The sequence below is a fragment of the Schistocerca piceifrons genome, chromosome 1 (genome assembly GCF_021461385.2).
Source record: "Schistocerca piceifrons isolate TAMUIC-IGC-003096 chromosome 1, iqSchPice1.1, whole genome shotgun sequence".
Taxonomy (NCBI): domain Eukaryota; kingdom Metazoa; phylum Arthropoda; class Insecta; order Orthoptera; family Acrididae; genus Schistocerca; species Schistocerca piceifrons.
Window position 1 is genome coordinate 860,892,740 of NC_060138.1, and position 23,852 is coordinate 860,916,591.

At 38.1% G+C, this 23,852-nt stretch overlaps 1 protein-coding gene and 1 long non-coding RNA gene across 2 annotated transcripts; one reads left to right on the forward strand and one right to left on the reverse strand.

Annotated features, from left to right (window-relative positions):
* The first annotated feature begins 43 nt into the window (after positions 1-43).
* LOC124715915 lies at positions 44-20,841 on the forward strand. Its single transcript, XR_007005655.1, has 3 exons — positions 44-201; positions 6,652-6,821; positions 20,627-20,841. It is a non-coding gene; the product is annotated as an uncharacterized LOC124715915 (long non-coding RNA).
* Positions 256-3,079, reverse strand: LOC124715899 (UPF0545 protein C22orf39 homolog). Its single transcript, XM_047243131.1, has 4 exons — positions 2,994-3,079; positions 2,851-2,917; positions 2,608-2,772; positions 256-613 (listed from the first exon to the last, which is right to left on the reverse strand). Coding segments are annotated over exons 1-4 (462 nt in total). The 5' UTR covers positions 2,996-3,079; the 3' UTR covers positions 256-385.
* Positions 20,842-23,852: the final 3,011 nt, after the last annotated feature.

Genomic DNA, 23,852 nt, shown 5'->3' on the forward strand with positions numbered 1-23,852 from the left:
GCTGGGAATTGTTCTTTCAAATGTTTAGTGCTGTGCTCGATTTGATGCATGTGAATGTGTTTTTGTTTGTTATTGAATGACACAGGCACAACAGATGCAAGCAATGCTGTTATGATCGAGATTAGGATTTTGTAAATGGATACATTATGTATCTGGGATACGAATGAAATTTAACGCAAGGTGTGCGCTGGTAAAATATGCGTAAGTGCTTCCCACATACAGTTTGTCAAGCAATGGTAAAAGAAATGAATTAGATAGGTTTTAATAATTTATTTGTTCGCTAAAATTATTTAGTGGAGGCTAATTTTTTCCACGTGGACAACATGAACCCTTTCACACTATAATAATGAGCGACAGTCAGTTTAACTATTGGTTTAAGTAAATTTCACGATATCACACACAATGTTCTTTCTGGTTCTTTGAAAGCTTTTGGATCATTAAATTCTTTCGCTTTATGTGCTAAGTACGTGTCTTTGTACTCATTCTGCATCCATTCTGGAAGAGGTTTATTCCAGTCTTCTGGAGGTGCATCCCTTTTCTCCCAAATGTCGTTGTCGATATGTGCCTTCAAGCGTTCATATCGGCGCTTCTTCTCGCTTTTTATTAACTCATCCTGCAAGAATAAATGAAACGAATAATTTCGGCATTTTCTTCTGTTTGAAATTAAGACATAAACACGTAGTACTAAGTGTATCCTTAATTTATTATTATTAAATTCTCAAAATGGGGTGTTACTTTAGTACTGCCACTCTTATTACACTTTGCAAATGACAAAATCTGGTACAACAAAATGCACCCACGTCCAAGCTGTGTGCAGATGTACTTCCTGATGTGCACTGATAAGGGAGCAAGTGAGTTTCATTCGATTCAGTGTGTGTCCAGTAACCTGTAACTGCCTTGCTTTCATTTCTTAGTGTTTAATGCATGAACACAGTTAATTGTATCAGCAATGCACCAATTTTTGATCTGACAAGAGATAGTGGCCCTAATTTCATGATAAACCAGTTTCCTATTAGGATCCAACATATCATTTTGGTGTCAAGACGCTAAATTATGTTTATATATATGCGCTGAACACAATGAGCACTTAAAGACAATGACAGAGAAGGTCTAGATGTATGTCGAGTTATAATGCAAATTAAAAATCTGTCTTTCACCAAAGAAGTAGAAATCACAACAGTACGAACAAGGAAGCTATGTACAATTTCTTGGCTGTCACTTAACAAATATTATATCTGAATTACTTTTACTGTAAATGAGTTGGTAAGGTTTTAATGGCTTAAACAGCAGTCTCAATTTTCAGCAACACAATTAAGAGATTATAACTTAGGGTACATTCTAACTTCAAGTGTCTGCAGATGACATGGAAGAGTAAAATGCATGAGGTTCTTATTTGCCAGGCAAATATGGTCTTCTACATAATGAGACTTCTAAAGGAAAGTGTGAAGCAAGATAACGTGTGCCTTAGTCCTTTTCTGGACTATTCCTGGTCAGTGTGGAACCTGTATCAATCACATCTAATTTCAGACCTTGAAGGGGTTCAAAGAATAACAGTAAAATGTCCCCTAAAATTTTTAATGTTTCAGTAGTGGCACTGCTAAGGTAAGACCTTGAGATCAGGCTTATTACAAAATTTGAGGAAATGTCATGCTGACCAGATATGAAAGGTTAGTTGCATACCACTTTCTCAAAACTGAGGCTATGCAACACCATAAAATAAATGTCTTAACCTGCAGCAAGTCAGTGGGCACATTTTACTGTATAAGTAAAAGAAAAAAAATTAGTTTTTACTGTCGTGTTGACAATGTGGTCATTAGAGGCAGAGCACATGCTTGAACTGAGGAAGAATGGGGAATGTAATTGGCTGTATCTTTTTGAAGGACCCATTCTGGCATTTGCCTTAAGTGAGCAGCCCCCTACCAAATATACTACACACACACACACACACACACACACACACACACACCTGAAAATAAAGTGAAGAACATGTATTATAATTTTGCATAGTTTCAGCCTTATATTCAGGTGGAAACCCAAAAGCTTTTCATCTGCAGTATGTGTTAGGAAGGAAACAACATTTATACATGCAGCTTACTACAAAAGTTATTTCTGTAATTTGTTTCTTTGGAAGATTTTGAGTTTGTTTTGCATTCCTTAATTACAACATAGCAAGTTCAACTTACATTTTGCAAGTTAGTGTTCTTACAGGAATTTAAATTATGCCTGTGGTTGGTGGGCATAGCAACAAGATAATATGGTATGAACATTTATTTTTGGCTGGCAGTTTCAATTAGGATTTCCTTTTAAATTACAAACGAAATACACAATTCTGTGTTGTTTGCAGCGTCATTAGCTCACTATTATTCACAATAAATTATACAGACACACCAGAGTTACACCAAATATAAGTAAAATTTATGACTATCTGCCCCCCCCCCCCAAAAAAAAATAAAGCATTTGGTTTTGATTACAGATGAGGCCTTTTGTAAAAGGTTATGTAAGCACCTGTTTCGCGTGTTTGTTCCACCTACAGGTTCAACTTCTAAATTGGTGATATTAATTTTGAATTCACCTAAAGGTTTATTTATGCTAAACGGTATTACTTACGCATGCTTTAAAATTTTTGCTGTCTCTCCAGCGGACACAGTTTTCGTAATCGTGTTTCCACTGAGAACAGTCAACGAATTTTCCGAAAACGAAATATTGATGAAATCTTGCTTTAAAGCTGGCACAGTCGCTATATTCATCATCATAAATTTCACATGGACGTATCTGAAAAGCAAAGTGTTCTGGAAATTACATTTGATTTTGAAACACTCATATTAACAATATAGGTTATGGCAATAGTACCATCCATGCATCTTTGGGACTTTCTGCTTCATCAGCCTTCTCCATTCGCACAGGTTTCTCGTACTGCCTGTGGGATGAAATATTTATTTAAAAGGGCATTATTCCGTATTCGAAAATTTCGCGAATATCAGAGATTAACTTACATTCAGAATTGATGAGGTATCGTTATGCGAGTCTTTAGGAGAGTTCGACCGTACTGACATCAATTACGCAAAAAGTTTGTTCAGAAAATATAATTGGCGTCGTATATAGAGTATTACAAACTATTTTACAAATAAAGCAATTTTAATGCAGTGTTTGTAATATTTTTTAAAAAATGTACATAGTCACCAAAATACTTCTCTGATTGGTCACAGGTATATTCTGTGATCTTACAAAAGCATTAGACTCTATAAACCACGCCCTGTTGCTTTTCAAACTCAACAGGTATGGAATAAGGGATTGGTTTGAATCATATCTCTTGCAGAGGAAACAAAAGCTAGGAATCAAATCAAATGGAGTGGATCCCTTCTTCGAGTGGAAAAAACTATGTCACAAGGTGTTCCTCAAGGCTCAATCCTTGGACCCATTTTATTCCTGTTCTATGTAAATGACTTGCCTCTCAATATAAATACTCATTTAACTTAGTTTGCAGATGATACTTCTGCTCTAATTGAAAATGAAAACTCTGACAATATACCACAGAGTGTCATGAATACGTTAAGCAACCTGGAAACATGGTTCAGTCAAAATGGCTTAAGGCTAAACATTTCAAAAACCCACATGATGAGTTTTAAAACCAAACATTCAAAAACTGAAGAAATCTGTGTCACTCACAACAATCAAAAAATGGAAGAACTTGACTGATTCAGGTTCCTGGGAATAAACTTGGAACTTTGAGTTGAAATTCTCATATAGAATATCTAGCAAATAAATTAAACAGCTTTTCACTTGCAATGGTAACTTTAGCCTGTGGCACTGATATGGCCACAAGGAAAATAGCATATTATAGCTACTTTGAATCGGTTATTCGGTTTGGCATAATTTTTTGGGAAACTCGGGAAATGTTACACGAATTTTAAAGTTACAAAAAACAATCATTCGCAACATGTGCTCTGCAATGCATCATGTCGACCATTATTTAAAGACCTAATAATATTAACTGACCCCTCTTTATACATCTTTGAGGTGGTTCTTTTCCTATGCAGCAGAGCTGATCTATTAAAAAATAAAAAGTGTGTGTGAGAGAGAGAGAGATCATTTTGAACACTCATATGACACGAGACATAAAGAGAGCTTTATGCTCATCTCTCATCGCTTAAAACTGCGTGCTCAGACTCCTCAGTATATAGCCATGAAAATTCACAACCCAATAAAAGGGTGTGGCATAATGAATATGAAGATAAATATTTTAAAAGGCAAGTTACATGATTTTCTAACTGAACGATGCTACTACTCTGTGGAAGATTTCATGAAGGACAGAATGATACTTTGAGCTGGATCCCTAAAATGGAATAAAAATTTGTGGTAATTATAGTAGATGTTAATACTGTAAGTTTGATGAATTTCAAGTTAGTAACCACTACACAAAGTATTATTGTAAATGTTACAAAATTTTAAATAAGCAACTTGTAAAAAAAAAAAAAAAAGAATCACTTCCATCCATTACTGAACCGACTACTATTCCACTACTGTGCATCAGAATGTATCTTATCAACTGATGCCTTTCTGTAGCCAAGTTCTGCCATAAAGTTATGTTTCTCCACTTCAATTCAGTAGTACTTCATTAATGACTCAATCAGCATGTCTTATCTTAAAACATTCTTCTGTAGTGCCACATTTCAAAAGATTCTGTTCTCTTTCTGTCTGAACTTCTTATTGTCCCAATTTCATTTCTGTACGAGATTACACTCCAGAAATTTGCCATCATAAAATACTGCCAAACACAAATTTATATTAGATGTTAAGATATTACTCTTTCGTGTTATTTCCAGTGTGCATTTTATGTCATTTCTACGTTGGCCATCCTCAGTTATTTTGCTGCCCAAATAGCAAAACTCATTGCCTACCTTTAGTGTCTCATTGCCAGATTTAATTTCCTCAGCGTCACCTGATTTAATTTGACTACAGTATGATACCCTTATTTTACTATTGTTGATTTTTCACCCGATAATCTCTTTTCAAAATCATTCCTTTCAACTGCTCTTCCAAGTTCTTTGCCCACTTTGGAGAATTATGTTGTCATTGGGAAACCTCAAAGGTTTCATTTCTTTTCCATGAACTTTAATTACATTTCCAGATTTCTCCTTGGTTTCCTTTACTGATAGCACACACCACAGATCGAATTACACTGAGGATAGATTACAGTCTCACTCTCTTCTCATCTTTGCTTCCCTTTCATGTCCTTAGAGTCTTATAATTGCAGTCGGGTTTCAGTGCAAGCAGTAAATAACCTGTCGCACCTTGTATTTTATCTGTACTACCTTCAATATTTCAAACATTTAATCCATTTGTAAAGAAATAGATTGAATGTTGACAGCTTAGGTGAATTATGTTAGATGCCAATTGTTGTTCATTAGCTATATTAGGCAAGCCCAGTGGCAGACATTTTTCTGCCAACTTGAACTATAAAAGAGATCACAAAATCAAGAATGTAGGATTTTGCTGGAGTCCATTTCAACGAAATTCTCCTGAAGGTGCTGCTCCTGATGCAGCTGTGTAGAGAGAGTGGGGACATACCTTTTCATTCTTCAGTTTTCAGACATACTATAGTGTGATTTTAAATCAGTAGAATTTTATAAATCTGTAGTAAGGTAATATTCTTGTTTGCATTTCTACTAATGTGTGTAATATATTTTAGGAGTACAGGAGATCACTCACCGAATAGCAGAAGCATTGATTTGTCATCAACAGGCACACACTAAAGACTAAAGACTGAAAGCTTTGCTAGCTTTCAGACACATGATGAGTGTTTGGCACTACTTTGTTTGTAAGAAACGTGTAATATGTATGTAACCGACATTGTCATTACAATATCTCACTAGTAACAAAATGTATTTAGATGAACAAATTTTTTTCTTTGGAAACAATAATGCAGTATTTGAGTGGCGATAATAATAATAACTGTAAACATTTTATAATAGAATTTTGTAATGCTGTGTACACTTTACATTAGTAACATCCTTCTCAAATAATCCAAAAAATATTGTACACAAGTAAACTGTTTAAGGAGAAAGGTACCTAATTTTTGGACACAAGCTACAATCATTTAATTTATGCAGTGGATATGCAGAGGATCTGTGGCTCAGTTTCAAGGTAATAGTCAATCAAATTTTAGAAAAACTATGTATCTAGAAAGTAAGTAAAGATGCAGAGATTCATTCATATAAAACCCATATTACAAAGCATCTTAAGGAAGAGGATCTACTGCGTGAAAGATACCAGTTAAGTTGAAGTATACTCAATGACCAGAAGGACAATGTGAAAAATTGGTTTGTTAATGGAGGACTTCTCCCAAACTACAGAAAAATTTTGCAAACCTGTTAAGTTTTTCTGTGACACAAGTATTAGCGTCCAGGTATTGGTTGATGAAACATAAATTTAAATAGATAATAACAGAACAAAGAGTGAAGTGTGGGAACATGCCTTCAAATGTTCCTAACTGGCAAAATCATAGAAAGTTGTCACCATTCAATTGCTGCACTTCACTTCGTTTCTAAAAAGCATTTGTCTCTCAGTTTGACACCAACACTTATTAATAAAAGTATAGTCAATATGGGGTGTCAAACAAAATTTGTAACTAAATTGAGGCATTCTTGGTAGGGAGGATGCTGCATGTTACCTTGGATGGAGAGTTATCAGAAGAAACTCCAGGTTGGAATGTCAGTAATATTAGGACAACCAAACTGTCCACCAGGATGAGCGGCCACCTCCAAACTGTGGCCTAGAGCATGGTAGACCACCCTGTGACACAACATGCAGCTGGACATAATGTAAGTGATTTCAATGGCTGCTTCACAACCCAGGCCATCTGGATCCCCCCTCCTCCACCAGTTTTTCTGAATTGTGCAGATGGGAGTTACCCTTACAACACATTCTCCACTCCCAAAATTATTCCAGCCTAACCTACAGTAACCTACTGGCCACACACCCTCCACCCAACAGTTTCCGCATCCTCTGTGCTATCACCTCCTCCCTCTTCATATCTTTTCACCTTCACTGTATGCCGCCCTCTGCCAGCATACCTGCCTGTCTTTCTCTTTTGCCGCTTCTCTCCTTTTCACCCTGTCCCCCACCACCCACCTCCCTGCCCCACAGCCTCCTGACACTGCACTTGGTAGTCTTCTCATGCCTTCATCAAGTCCCTGCATGCTCTGTCAGACAGCACTCTTCTCTCCCCCCACCCATATCTGGCTGTCCCTCCCCCTTCCCTGCCCCACTAGAGACTGCCCCTTAATAAGACAGTTACATTCCAGTCCGCGCTGCCGCACTTGATGGTCATGAGTGTGTGAAATCTTGCTTGTGTGAATGTGTGTGTGCGTTTTTTCTGAGGACGGCTGTGGCTGAAAGCTAGATGTGTAATAGTCTTTTCATTGTGCCTGTCTGCAACTCAATGTGTTTAGGATTGCATCCTAGAATACTGCTCCAAATTGTGAGACCCATACCAAATAGATCTAGTAGAGGATATTGATAACATAATTTGTTAAAAAAAAGTGTCAAATATTTTGAGAAGTGGTAGTAGCCATCAAAATAAAGAACAAAAAATCCAGTAAACATGGGCTCAAAAATGCGTACTTTATAAGCTGTGAGCACTTTTCACCTTCATACCGTGGAACACATCTCTTCTATTGCCACCTCTTTAATTTCCATATTCTTGGAGGAAGTGATATAGACCAAAACAAGAAAAAAAATTTCCAGTAAACATTGGCTCCAAATGAATACCTGAAAAGGTGTGACCACCTGTTCAGTAGAAGAGATGTGTTTCACAGTAGCGAAGATGGATAAGCACACATAGCTCTGAAGGTATGCGCTTTAGAGCCTATGTTTGCTGGACATTTTGTTCTTGTTTCAGTTCATGCTACCTCCTCCCAAAATATGAAAAGCAAAGCACTTGCAGTTGAAGAGAGATGTTTCAGAGTATTGTAGACGGACAAGTGCTCATAGCTCTTAAGATATGCATTTTAGAGCCCAAGTTTATTGGACTTTTTTTTCTTGTTTTGATGGTTACTACCAGCTCTGAAAATATTCAACACTTTTTTTTAAACACTTTGTATACAAAGCAAAGTATGCCTTATTTTCAGTCATAAGTAAAGCAGGTGGTAGATGTTGGTGTATTGGTAGAATACTATGGAAATACAATCAGTCTACAATGGTTTATTGGTAAAATGCTATGGAAATGCAGTCAGTGTACAAAACAGATTGCTTATAAGCTACTTGTGTGACCCATTCTAGAATATTACTCAAGTGTGTGGTACTCCTACCAAACAGGACTCACAGCAAAATTTAGACAATGAAAAGTAGTGTGAATGGTCACATGTTTATTTGAGCCATCAGAGAATGTGACAGGGATGCTGAAGAAAAAGAACTGCCAGACACTTGAAGGTAGATGCAAACTATCCTGAGAAAGCCTAACTACAATCTTTTAGGAAATGGCTTTCAATAATGACTCTAGGAATATCATACTACCCCCACCACCACCCCCACATCCCCACCCCAGGAATCATGAGGACAAGATGATATTAATTATAGTGTGCACAGAGGCATTTAAACAGTCATTCATCATGTGCTCCATACAGGAATGGAATGGGAAGAAGCCATAATAATTGGAACAATGGGAAGTAAACTCTGCATGCACTTCACAACATTTTGCAGAGTGTAGATGTAAATGTGGACATTTATATATTTATATGACCCATGGTAGGGTGTCATGGTGTCATAGAAATGCTAAAAAAAAAAAAAAAAAAATCTGAAATGGCAGATGCTGAAAGACAGATAGTAACAATCTGACAAAAGCTTACTTACAATGTTTCAAGAACCAGTATTAAATGAGGAATGTAGGAAAATGTGCAGCCTCATGTGTATTGTTCCTGTTGGGACAGCAAAGAAGAGATTAGATTAATTGTAATGCACAAAATAACTGATGATGGTCGAAGTAGAGAGGATATAAAATGTAGACTGGCAATGGCAAGGAAATCGTTTCTGAAGAAGAGAAATTTGTTAACATCGAGTATAGATTTAAGTGTCAGGAAGTCGTTTCTGAAAGTATTTGTATGGAGTGTAGCCATGTATGGAAGTGAAACATGGACGATAAATAGTTTAGACAAGAAGAGAATAGAAGCTTTCAAAATGTGGTGCTACAGAAGAATGCTGAAGATAAGGTGGGTAGATCACATAACTAATGAGGAGGTATTGAATAGGATTGGGGAGAAGAGAAGTTTGTGGCACAACTTGACTAGAAGAAGGGATCGGTTGGTAGGACACGTTTTGAGGCATCAAGGGATCACAAATTTAGCATTGGAGGGCAGCGTGTAGGGTAAAAATCGTAGAGGGAGACCAAGAGATGAATACACTAAGCAGATTCAGAAGGATGTAGGTTGCAGTAGGTACTGGGAGATGAAGAAGCTTGCACAGGATAGAGTAGCATGGAGAGCTGCATCAAACCAGTCTCAGGACTGAAGACCACAACAACAACAACAATGCACACAGGGGTATTTAAGCAGTCATTCTTCCTGTGTTCTACACGGGAATGGAATTGAAAAAAATTGTAATACACTGTGCAGTCAGACTTATCCTCTGTCAATCACTTCAAGGGGATTGCAGAGTATGTGAGTAAATGTAGATGCGAAGATGAGAGAAATAGTACAATCAATACTAGCAATATTGAAGAGCAGCTCAGCTAGACTCCAGGGCCCAGTGGAATAACTGCAATATTGTGTACGTAATTTCCAACTGAATTGATTGTACTCTTGACTATAATACATACTGGAAGTTCCATAAACAGAGAACCATTCCTATAATAGAGTTGATGAAAGAAGATCCCTGACAGTTGTAGTGGGCTTGGCACTGCTACTGCGTGTGTCTACCTCAATCAGTGAGGTAATGAAATTTTGTAGGAGTTATTATGGCAATGCCTCAGCAGCATTGCAGCTCTATAGGCAAATATTGGTTTTGCCTGCAGCTGTCTGTGCTTTGCAGTTTAAAATTGGCATCAATACTGCCATCTGTCAGGGATCTTCTTTCGCTGATTCTATTATAGCAACTGGAAAGAGGACAAGTCACAAAGTCAGGCAGCATCCACATGAATACCATTATAGATGGTTCAGTCACATTAAAGTGACCACCACCTATATTCAAAATCAATATGCAATAACCACTCATGGACGACAGGTGGCAGTGCCAACAGTGGAGGGTATATAAAGTGTGTCGTGAGGTTGCAGAAAACAGTGCAGTCATTGTTGTAATGTGGGAAAGGAGCGATTTATCTGATGGCCAAAGGGTATGATCATTGGCTCTCAACCAAAGGTGGAAACATTTCCAAATTGGCTAAGTTTGTAAACTGTTCGCATGCCGCCATGGTTAGAATATACCGTACCTGGCAAAATGGCACTATCCAAAACTGGCAATAAACGACTGTGATGCACCACGGGCCATAGATGACAGGGCTGAATGATTGCTGTGAAGATACGCATGGGCAAACAGACTTGCAACTGTTGAGTAGGTGACCACCCAGATTAACCAAGGGGCTACCAACAGCATCTCCTTAACTACTATTCAGAGAACATTGCTGTGCGTGGAACTTTGCAGTAGGTGCCTGGTTCGTGCACTCATGCTGACTGCTATTCATCAGCGACAATGGCTGGAATTTTCATGTGAGTACCACAGTTGGATTTCTACTGAGTGGTGACAAGTGGCCTTTTCACATGAATCATGTTTATGCTCCATCAGACTGATGGCTGTTAGTGTTTACAGCATGAAACGTCTGAAAGCAAACACCCTGCAACAATTGTTGAAGTCCAGGCCCTAGCAGGTGGCATTATAATGTGGAGAATATGTTGGCGGCACAGTGGATCAACACAAGTATGTATCTGTCCTTTGGAGCCATGTTGACCCATACATGTAGTTTGCTTTTCCTAGGCCTGTTGGCTTCTACCAGCAGGACACTGCAATATCTCACACAGCTCACAGTGTACGTGTGCAGTTTAAAGAGCACCAAGATGAGTTCACCATACTCCCGTGGCCACCAAACTCCTGAGATGTAAATACAATTGAGAATCGGGGGCTCCGCCTCGATTGGGCTGTTTACGCTGTGGGTCCTCAACTGAGAAGGCAAGCACAGCTGGCCATGGCACTGGAGTTGATGTGGCTCCAAATCCATGTTGGTGCCTTCCAGAACCTAATTGACACTCTTCCTGTGCATCTCACATTGATCTACACTGCAAAAGGTGTTTTTTCAGGTTTTTGACAGGAAGTCTCATTTATGTAACTGGACAGTTTATATCACTCACCATTATTTGTACAAGAAACCAAGAACATATCAGAGGTCAAAAGTAATGATCTACGTGGAACAAAATTAAATTTTCCACAGAAAAAGCATAGATTCCACAAACTTTAGTTCTGTAACCTACTGTGTGTTCATTAAAGTTCAATTGCATTAAAATTTTGGACTGTGAAAAAAATTGAACTGTGTAAAAATTTGGACTTTGTACAGGCACTGATGACCGCACAGTTGAGTGCCCCACAAACCAAACATCATCAGTTGCATTAAATTGTTTGTTATTATCCATTCAGAGAAAATGCAGATTCCCTTCACTGTCTTGAATGCTTTTCATTAGACTCTTTCATGATGTTGAAAATTCAGTAGTCTCTGCTGATAATTGTAATACATTAATTAATGGTGCTTAATGATCTCATTGTGTAGGAGCAACTGCAAACCCTTGCCAGTCACCTATAAATTGCTGGTAATATTTAGGACTTTGAATAGAGGCTTCAGAAACTGATCCAGTGCAATTCAGTTATCATTTGGTACGATAATGTATAGTCAAAGAGCAAATTACTTCAGTCATCAGTAAAAACATCTCCCAATGTATCCTAAGCCCTTGATGCAAACATCACAAACCAAATGTCTGAAGGTCCTACAGAAGCCTTGCACATATGTTCACTCTTTGAAATACAGTTTTGATAAAATGAAACTTGTTTAAGTACCTGTTCAGCAGTGTAATATATCCTTGAGGAAAATTACAGTCTCTTCTCCTCAGTACTTTTAACACATCTGTCGCAATATCAAAGTAAAATAAAATTTCCTATAATGGTGGACAACAATGAGTTGCAATTCTGTTTGAGATTTGTACATGTCTGCCCTTGATTGCATACTGTAACAGTGTGTGTCATCTATCTCTGCTTTTCGCTTTAGCTTTAGCTCCCCAAGAAGCAACTACAGTCCAAAGAGTAATGCACGTCTCTCACAGATGGAATGTTGTACTTAGTCGTATCTAAGAATTTATTGTTCAAACAACAGAGTGTTTGTAGAACCTATGAGCCTATTGTGTTCCTAAACAGATAATAAATAAAACATCATACACTAGCACAGTCTTGGGAGCCGGATTATTATAGTGACGCCATTGTTGTGATTCCTCAGCTTCTCCAAGTGTAATTCATAATGAAATAATTCACATACGATTGGCTGGATGTCAGCATCTGATGGGCACAATATTTCGGGAAGCAACCATGCCAAGCACCATCATCAGGTGCATTGATGAGCTGACTTCGTAGGAGGTAGCATGGCACAATATGCAGCAAGGGGTGGGTGCATGTCCAACATCTCCTCCCCCTCCCCTCCTCCTGCCAACATGTCACACTGTCCGTGGTTCACAGTTCACTCCCAGTGAAACATGTTATTGGCACTTCTGTTGTCGGCCTGACTGCCCCTGAAGTCAGTTTGATGTGGAATATCTACATCCTCTTCTTAATCAGACAGTTAACTGGTACCATGAGATGTACCCCTTGCCATGCACTTCACAGTGTCTTGCAGAGTATAGATTTGTAGTATAAGTGCTGGGTTCCCAGGTGTTATTTAAGATTTAGCCACTATCTCTATTGCTTGGTAGTTCCCTTACTTGAGTGTTGATAAATTCTGTACTGACAGAGTCTCAGAAGTGAGATGTCTGTGTTGGAACCTCAGTGTGGTTGTAATCCGTTCCATGTATTTCCTATAGGCAGTGTTCCATGACAACACAGATGTCTAACTTCAGGGACTTTGTCATTAAAGAACCAATTGAGATTTAAGTAAGGAAACTGCTGATCCAAAAGTGACAGTGGCTACATCATTAGTAAAGGCTTGGGAATACGCACTTAGTCTGGTTAAGAAGAGGTTGGAGAAATCCCACAACCTCAGAGGCAGGCAGAGCCATAGCAGACACACATCCAGTATGCAGGCCTGGGTGTACACTGCAGATGGAGAGATGTGTCAGCAGGAAGGGTAAGAGTATGATGGATGTGGAAGAATTATGAACAAAATTTAAATGGATTGTAATTCATGCACTGTGTATGAAAAACGAAAGTATGGAAAATGCCCACTGTGGTTTAATAATGAAATTCAGAAAACAACAAGAAACTAAAGGCTGTTGCACTTTTGATTCAAAAGAGAATGCCCTAATGACTACTGACAAAAGTTAGTAGAGATTCGTTTGTCTGTAAAAAGATCAAGGTTTGTAGCATACAATAACTACTACCATCATACCTTAGCAAAAGATCTTGCCAAGAACCCAAGAAAATCCTGGTCCTGCATAAAATCGCTAAGCAGGTTGAAGACTTCTGTCCAGCAACTCATTGATCAGTCTGCTATGGTAGCAGAAGATAGCAAAAGGAAAGCCAAAGTTTCAAATTTTGTGTTTCAGAAATTGTTCATGCCATCGAATCATACAAACGTACCATTGTTTGACCATAAGGACATAGTAATAAACATCCCTGCCATAGAGAAACAACTGAAAGAGTTGAAAAAATGTAAGTCACCAGGACCAGATGAAATCCCAATTCAGTTTTACAAATGCTGTGCAAAGGGGCCCAGTGTTGATTCCCTGCTGAATTAGAGATTTTCTCTGGTCAGAGACTGGGTGTTGTGTTGTCTTCACCATCATCATATCATCCTCATCAACATGCAAGTTGCCGAAGTGGTGTCAACTCAAAATACTTGCACGAGGCAACCGGTCTACTACTCAGCTGGAGGCCCTAGCCACACGACATTTCATTTTTCAGTTTTACGATGAGTGCTCTGTGGCACTGTTCCCATAATTAGCTTGCATTTATTGCAAATCTCCCATCCAGCGTAAAGTCCCAAGCAACTGGAAAAAAGTGTGGGTAACTCCTCTATATAAAAATGGTAAAAGAATGGACCCACAAAATTACAAACCAGTATCATTAACATCGGTTTGCTTCAGAATTCTTGAACATATTATCCGTTTGAATATAATAAGTTTCCTTGAGATGGAAAAGCTTCTGTCCATGAATCAGCACAGTTTTAGAAAGCATAAGCCATGCGAAACTCAGCTTGTCCTTTTTTCACATGATGTCCTTTGACCACTGGATGAAGAGCAACAGGCAGATTCCATATTTCTCGATTTCTGAAAAGCATTTACCACGGTTCCCCAATGCAGACTGTTAATGGAGGTACGAGCTTATGGAATAGGTTCCCAGATATGTGAGTGACTTGAAGATTTCTTAAGTAACGGAACCCAGTATGTTGCCCTCAATGAAGAGTGTTCATCAGAGACAAGGATATCATCTGGAGTGCCCCAGCAAAGTGTGATATGTTCACTATTATTTTCTGTGTACAATAAATGATCTGGCAGACAGGGCAAGCAGCAGTCTGCAGCTGTTTGCTGATGGTGCTGTGGTGTATGGGAAGTGTCATCATTGAGTGACTGTAGGAGAATACAAGATGACAGACAAAATTTCTAGTTGGTATGATGAAAGGCAGCTAGCTCTAAATACAGAAAAATACAAGTTAATGGAGATGAGTAGGGAAAACAAACCTGTAATATTTGACCATAGCATTAATTGTGTGTTGATTGACTCAGTTACATTGATTAAATATCTAGACTTAACATTATAAAGTTATACGAAATGAAACAAGCATGTAAGGATTGTAGTAGGCAAGGGAAATGGTTGACTTCAGTTTGTTGGATGAATTTTAAGAAAGTGTGATTCACCTGTAAAGAAGACCACATGTAGGACACTAGTATGGCCCATTCTTGAGTACTACCTGAGTGTTTGTCTTCTGCACCAGATTGGATTAAAGGAAAACATGGAAGCATTTCAGAGGTGGTGTGCTAGATTTGTTACTGGTAGGCTTGAACAACACACAAGTATTACAGAGATTCTTTGGGAACTCAAATGAGAATCCCTGGAGAGAAGGCATTTCGAGGAACACTACTGAGAAAATTCAGAGAACCAGCATTTAAAGCTAACTGTATAATGATTCTACTGCTACCAATGTATGTCTTTCATAAGAGCATGATGATAAGGTAAGAGAAATAAGAATGAGTGTGGAGGCATATACATAGTCGTTTTTCCTTTGCTCTATTTGTAAGTGGAAAAGGAAAGGAAATGACTAGTAGTGGTACAGGGTGCCCTTTGCTGTGTGCAATATGGTGGCTTTTGGAGTATGTATGTAGATGTAGATGTAGACACAGTCCTCTCCCCGGATGCAGACTGCTGACAGAGTGGCAGGACAGCGGGAGGGGGGGGGGGGTTTGAATGAAAATGCCACTTCAGATCCTAGTCAGTCAATTCATCAGTGCACCTGATGATGGCAATGTGGCTGCTTCTCAAAATATTGTGCCCATTGGACACTGACATGTGGCCATCCACTCATGAACTATTTCAGCACCGTTATTGTTCATGTTACATGTTTAATGATGTAGCAAATAGTATTAGCTGCAATCTCAAACTTTTTGCAACTTATGCATTTATCTACCAGGACATTATATTTGGTACAGACTGTAGTAATAGCAAGTGGATCTTGACAAGTTATTAGATGGGTGCAAAGATTGGCAACTATCTTTTAACATACAGCACTGTAAACTTATGTTCCTCATGAAACTTAACTCTGTAGTATCATTCCACTACACAGTTAATGAGTCTCAACTAAGCAGTCCTCTACAAGTATCTAGGAATAACAGATGAAGAGATATGAAGAGTAATAGTCACATAAACTCAATTTTAGGTAAACTATATGGCAGCATTTGCTTTATTAGTATGAATGGGAAACTAGTTTGATAACAACAGAAAAACTTACAAAGTACTTGTACAGCTGATACTAAAATATTATTCAAGTCAGAAATATTATTTGAGTCAGAGTAACAGGGGGCAACATATGTCTACAAAGAAAACATGAATGGTCATAGGTTTCTTTGACTTTGAAATTTGTAATTTGTGGACACTTGAAGGAAGATGCCATGTATTGCACAAGAACCTTCTTAGAAATCTTCAAGAACTGGCTTTCAGGTCACAATATTTTTCAGTCCCCTATGTACTAATACTGCAGAGTTTTTGGTAATAGCAGCTCATACAAGGTTGTCCAAGCAAACATTTATCTCACACTTCATTCATAAAAGAAATGGGTAGAAACCTTAATGTATATCACAACGCAAAAACCCTCTGCCACATATTTTGTGATGTTTTGCAGTTGCATGTATGTACATCTTCACTTGTTGTTGTGGTCTTCAGTCCAAAGAGTGGTTTAAGGCAGCTCTCCACACAGACTGTCTAGGCAAGCCTCTCCATCTCCGCATATCTACTGCAACCTATGAGGGTTGTACTAGAAGTACGGTTCCCAATGAGCTACAGCCTTGAGAGAAGGTGCTAGGCTAAATCCGACAACAGTGCTGTGCACATTGGTTCCCCAACTCTCGAGCCTGCCCATCCATGATTCACTACGTCACTCGGCGTTGGCTTGGCAGCCATCAGAGATGGAAGTGTTGATCACCGCTACCACCAATTATCCGGTTTCTCCATGCAAGGAAGTTACTGCCCATAGAGATTCATCAGCAGCTGACTGAGGTGTATGGTGAAGAGTGCGTGTGTCTATTCAGCACGTCCGCAAATGGTGCAGGGCTTTTGCTGAGGATCGCATGGAAATTCACGATGAAAAACGGAATGGAAGACCGCCTGTTTTGAATGCAATTTTCCAGAAGATCAGCAGTGAGCTGCTCAAAGATCAGAGAGTCACTGTCCGTGAACTTGTTGGATGCATTCCTGATGCCTTCCACAGCACAGTTGAAACAACTTTAACAGAAACGTTGGCTTATCGCATGGTGTGTTCTTGCTCGGTCCCCTGGATGCTGACTGATGGACACAAGGAGCAATGCCTTGTCTGTGCTTGCAAGATTCTTCAACAGTGTGAGGGGGGAGGCACCAAGGAGAAGTTGTTGGACTCTATCATCACTGGAGATGAAACATGGGTGTTTCGTTACACACCCAAAACAAAACAACAATCTTGTCAGTGGTGTCACTCCAGTTCACTGCCACCAAAGAAATTCAGACAAATGCAGTCGGCAGGAGAGGTTATGGTGACTGTGTTTTGGGACCTGAAGGGTGTGCTCCTCATCGATTTCATGCAACCGGGGACGACAATAAACTCAGACAGATATTGTGAAACATTGGCCAAACTGTGGCAAGCAGTCCAGAATTGCTGGAGAGGACAATTGAAGGAGGGAGTAGTGCTTCTTTATGACAACACTTGACCCCACGTCACTTGTCAAACACACAAGCTTTTGATGAAATTTGGGTGGACTGTTATGCCCCATCTCCTGTGCAGCCCAGACATAGCCCCCAGTGATTATCACCTCTTCCCCATGCTAAAGAAACACTTAGGCGGCAAACACTTCAAGAGCAATGATGAAGTCCGAGGAGAGGTCACATGCTTCCTCTAGGGGTTGATGAGAGACTTCTTTGACTTAGGAGTACAAAAGCTGGAGCACTGTCTTCAAAAGTGTGTCGAAAAAAATGGAGACTATGTTGAAAAATAGACAAAAATGTAAGCTTTTCAAGGATGTATAAATTAATAACAATAAACAATGTTTTCTATTTGTAAAAAATATGGGAACCTTACTTTTGGTACAACCCTCATACATCCACTTAAACCTGCTTACTGTAGCTGAGCTTTTGTCTCTCTCTACAAGTCCCCTCACAACCCACCACCCCACCCCTTCCCAACAAAATGCGCCTCCCTCTGTTACCAAACTAATGATTCATTGATGCTTCAGGGTGTTTTCCACCAACTGATTCTTTTTTTTTAGTCTAGTTGTGCCATATATTTCTTTTCTTCCTAGTTTGATTCAGTTCTTCCTCATCAGTTATCCTATCTACTCGTGCAGTCTTCAGCACTTTCTGTAGCACCACTTTTAAAAATCTTATATTCTTGTCTTTTCTGATTTACTTATTGTTCATGTTTCACTTTCATAGAAAGCTACCCTCCAGGCACTTTCAGATACAACCTCCTAACATTTATATTCAAAGTTAACAACTTCACTTTCTCACAAACACTGTTCTTGCTATTGCCAGTCTGCATTTTATACCCTGTCTATTTTGGCCATTGTCAGTTATTTTGCTGCCCAAATAGCAAATCTCATCTTCTACTTTTAGTGTCTTAGTTCCTTATCTATTTCCCTCAGAAAAACCTGATTTAATTTATCCACTTTCCATTACATTTGTTTGACCTTTGTTGATATTTATCATATAACCTCTTTTTGAGACACTATCTAGTCCATTCAGTTGGTCTTCTAACTCCTTTGCTGTGTCTGAAGGACCTACAGTGTCAATGACAAACTGCAAAGCTTTTATTTCTTCCTCCTCATCTTTAATGGCAGGAAGTGTCATTCTTTTGTGTGTCATACAGCTAAAGCCAATTAAGTAATCATCCAATAGAAACAATACAGATGGCAGTTGTTATTAAACATTATATGGAAGCCACATTAAGAATTGTTGTATTTACTTCAGTAAATTTTCCACAGTTCTGTTTCCATTAAAAATAAATGTTTGTAAACTGGAAATACTACTGTCTAGAAGCGAAATGACAGAGATATTGATCCACTTTGAAATTTAGAAATGATCCAATATGCTGGCATAGAAATCTTTTAAAATCTGCCAGAAAATGTAAAGCAGTAAATTGGAAACTGACATCTTTTATGTCCTCTGCTAGAAATTAGATACTACGAGATTCATTCGATAAATAATGCCCCTCAATTTTTTACTCAGAACACACTTATCCTCAAAAGTTAAGATTTTGTGACAATGTTGATCAACATTTCTTTTACATATACTATTTTTTTACATGGTCTCCATCATGTTCTATGACCTTATGCCAGTGTTGCGTAAGAGCAAGTATTCCCTATTGTTAATAGCTGTGGTCTGTGCTCATAGCCATGTATTCAGTGCACCAATTGTGCTCTCAACATCTTCAAAGTGTATTTCATGTATAGAATCCTTAGGTGGCCCAAATAGATGAAACTCCGAGGGCTCCAAGTCTGGGCTATAGAATGCATGAGGCAGTGAAGTCCAGCCCAGTTTGGCAGTGTGTCCCCATGTTGAGAGACCTGTGTGTGGGCAAGCATTGTTGTGTTTGACCAGATTTCTTTTTGATTGTTGTCAAACCGAAAATGTCAGAAATGGTTCTTGAGTATGTTCAGAGCCTTCACATATGCCTCTGATTAGTGGTTGATGATTTTGACAACACACCCACAAGAAAGGCACCATCAGCATCCCAGAAGATTGTCATCATCACTTTGACAGAGAGGGAGTGGCACTGCATTTTATTTTTGGTGACTGATGGTGGTGCCATTCCAAAGACTGCCTTTTTGTTTCCAGCTCAAAGTGATGCACCTGAATTTTATCACCTGTACCAGTCCATGACAGAAGGGCCTCTACTCTGGCCTCAAACCATTCCAACAGTTCAGACGAAATGGATTTTCTTGAAAAAATTATGTGACCTGTTGTGAGCATACATGGAACCAATCTTGAGCCCATCTCTGAATATCCAAGAGTCTCACTCATTGCACACATGCACTTCAATACTCACCAATTGCTGTAGGGCCAATTGTCAAGTTGTGATGAACCAGCCCGCATGAATAATGGTGACTGTGCAGTTCACCACATCGGGACCAATGTTTGTGACAGGACATTCTGATTCTGTATGTGGCTCATCATGGACACAGTTTGTGCATTTCCTGACATTTTTAACTCTCTTTACCCATCACCCAACAGTACCCCCTTCAAGTGCATCAGCATCATTACAATAGTTTGCACCCAAACATTTATTAATGCCCAAAAAGGTTTATTTTTCGCAGGAATTCAATTACAGCACATTGATTCTAATGAGTGTCTTACACAGATGCCATTTTTATGGTTCACTATACGTATGCCATTAGCTGGAATTGTTCAAAGCTTTGTGTACAGCAGAAGAAACATAAAATTTTATGCACCTAAAAGGATATTTTCTTATATATACTAATGACTTTTTAAAATTAAGCATTTTTCATTGAATGACCTTCATAGAATACATGGTCGATGAATAAATTAGCTTCCATTTATATACACTCACATGTTTTTATGTAGCATCTTAAGCTAGAAAATAAAATAATGCTGGAATTAAGCAGTAACTGAGAATCATAATTAGTTGCTTGTGCTTATTCATCAGCAGATAATTTAATTAATAATTTAATAATAATTAATAATTTAATAATGTAATTAATAATTTAATTATATTGATACTAGACAAGCCAGCTTTTTTTGTTTTGGTCCTCAGTAAGGTGACTGGTTAACCCACTTGAAAAGCCAAATGCTTTAAAGCTTTGCTTCCGGGACATGGAGGCAAACCTGCCAGATACCAAATCTGCATCAAGGATTAATGATGATGGCTGATGAGCCAGCCAGCCCAGAAGTGATTGTTAGATGGTTCCCCACATCCAACTAGATCAGGGGTTTCCAAACTTTTCTTTTGAAGTAATCCTGGTACATTGATGGAACACCTCATTATTTTTAAGGTTAATAAATTTTTTTTTAAAAATGAGGAAAACTTGTGATTACTTCAGTTTCAAAACATAACTAATAACACAGAAATTATAATGACATTATAGAAAAGAATTAGTATGATCAAAATGTTACGGGAAAAAACACCATGTTATAAATAGGACTGCTTATTTATTTTCAATGGAACACTAGTGTTCCATATAACACAGTTTGGGAAATCCTTAACAAGGTGAGTGATGAGTTGATACCAATTTTCCACTTCGGATACACGCTATGCAAACATTTAGAAAAACATTCTCACACTTGAACATAGATTTACTCTAGACGCAGACACTGGGGGTACACAGATTCCATCCTGGGGGAGTGTTGGTGTCAAGAGGAGCATCCAGTCACCAACTATCACTAACATTGCCTCAATTCATATAACACTGCCAAGCCTATAGAAGAAATGGGAAGAGGCAGAAGAAGAAGAAGAAGAAGAAGAAGAAGAAGAAGAAGAAGAAGAACAACAACAACAACAACAAAAATTTTTCATCTGACTTGTTAGATGCAGCCAGCCATGACCTCCTCTCCTGTGCCGACCTGTTCATCTCAGAGTAGCATTTACATCCAATGTCCTCAAGTGTTTGTTCAAAACACTCTGATTTCCCTACAGATTTTACCCTCTACATCTCCCTCTAGCGTAATGGAAACTGTTCCCTTGCATCGTAATATATGCCCTACTATCTTGTCCCTTCTTCTTGTAAATGTTTTCAAGAGATTTCTATCCTCACTGACACTGCAAAGAATCCTCTCATTTTAGCTTACCAGTCCACCTAATTCTCAACATTATTCTGTAGCACCACAACTCAAATGCTTTGATTCTTTTCTTCACCATTCCCCTCCTCCCTCCTTCCCCTGCAGCCTACACTTTCACTTCCATATAATAATGTGTTTCAGGCATACTTTGCAGAAATTTCCTTCTCAAATTAAGACCAACATCTGACACTAGTAGATTTCTTTTGACCAGGAATATCCTCTTTGCTCGTGCTACCCTGCTTTTTATGTCCTCCTTGCATCATTCTTCATTCATTGTTTTTCTTCCAGAGTAGCAGAATTCTTTCACCTCATATGCTTTGTGGTCCCCAGTTTTGATGTTATGTTCATCACTAGTCTGATTTACTCTGCTATGCATTACTTTTGTCTTTCTTCAACTTGCCTTCAGTACACATTCTACACTCAGTAAACTGTTCAGTGCATTTGTATGTCCTGTAATTCTTCCTTGGTTTTTCTGAGGATACCAATATCAGCAGCAAATCTTATCATTGGTATCTTTACCTTGGAATTTTAATCACACTCTTGAATGTCACTGCTTCTTCAATGTACAGATTGAATAATAGAGGAGAAAGGGTTCGTCCCTGTCTTATACTCCTTTTAATCCAAGCATTTTGTTCTTGCTCTTCTATCCTTAACGTTCCCTCTTGGTTCATATATATCTATATGAAGACTAGTTGTAGTTTAACATTGTTACCAAATATCTTGACGAGTTTTTGACCGATTTATTTCAAATTTTTACATGATGCTTTTATGAACATTCAGACAGACGTAACACTGAATTACTGTATGCTAATGGCTTTGCCACAGTGGTAACACCGGTTCTTATCAGATCATCGAAGTTAAGCTCTGGTGGGCTTGGCTAGCAGTTGGACAGGTGACCCCTCACGTCTGCCAAGTGCTATTGGCAAACGAGGGGCATCCAGCTCTTGTGAGGCCAGTTGAGGAGCTACTTGATTGAAAAGTAATGGCTCTGGTCATGAAACCTGTTAACAGCTGGCAGAACTGTGTGCTGACCACACACTGCTCCATATCGCATCCAGTGATTCGTATCGTCTGAGGACGACATGGTGGTTGGTTGGTCGGTACAGTTGGGACTTTCGGGACCCATTCAGGCAGAGTTAATAACTGAACAGATGTAGGCTACACATTTTTAATGTATATGGTACGTAAATATATATGTACTACTTAAAAGGAAAAGGTTTTTAGCAAAAATCTTGCAAAGTTCTTGAATCATTTACTTCAGATTTGTATATGGTACTGTAGTTAGTATTCATACAGACATGGGATGCATAAATTTTTTAAATATATGTGCTGTATAAATACATGTATAAAATATAACACAAAAGTTCTTCACCGATTTGCTTCATATTTTCACACGATACTCTAATACACATTCAAACAGACAGGCTATATATTTTTTAATATATGTGATATAAATTTATAATATGTAAAGGGGAAATGTAGTTAGCAAAGAACTTGAAATGTTCCTGAATGTTTTAATTTATATTTTTACATGATCCTCTAGTAAACATTTGGATGGACATAGACTACATACTCTTAAATATGTATACAAAAACCCATATCTATATTACTATATAAAAGTAAGTTGTTGTTTAACATTGTTACCAAAAATCTCCAATAGTTCTTGACTGAATTACTTCACATTTTTAAACAACACCCTAATAAACATTTGGACAGACATAAACTACATATTTTTAATGTATATGGTACATAAATAAGTATGAAATACATAAAGGGTAAATGCTGTAAGAAAAGTTCTTGACTGATTTATTTCCTGTTTTTACATGATACTCTAATAAACGTTTGGATGAACATGTGTATGGTAAAGAAGTATATATGAAATATGTAAAGGGGGAATGTTATTAGTAAACATCTTGAAAAGCTTGTGACCAAATTATTTCAGATTTTTACACAATGTTCTAATAAACATTCAGAGAGTCATTGCTGTATATATTTAAATATATGTACTATATAAATAAATATTTAATATATATAGGGGAGACGTTCTTAGTAAAAATCTCAATAAGTTCTTTATTTCTTACTTCAAATTGTAACACAATACTCTATTAACATTCAGAAGGACATTTAAACAACAGTGTACGGATTTTCTGTTAAAACTGACTGTAAAAAAGAAAATTCTGTGCTGTGAAAATGTGCAGTTTCGT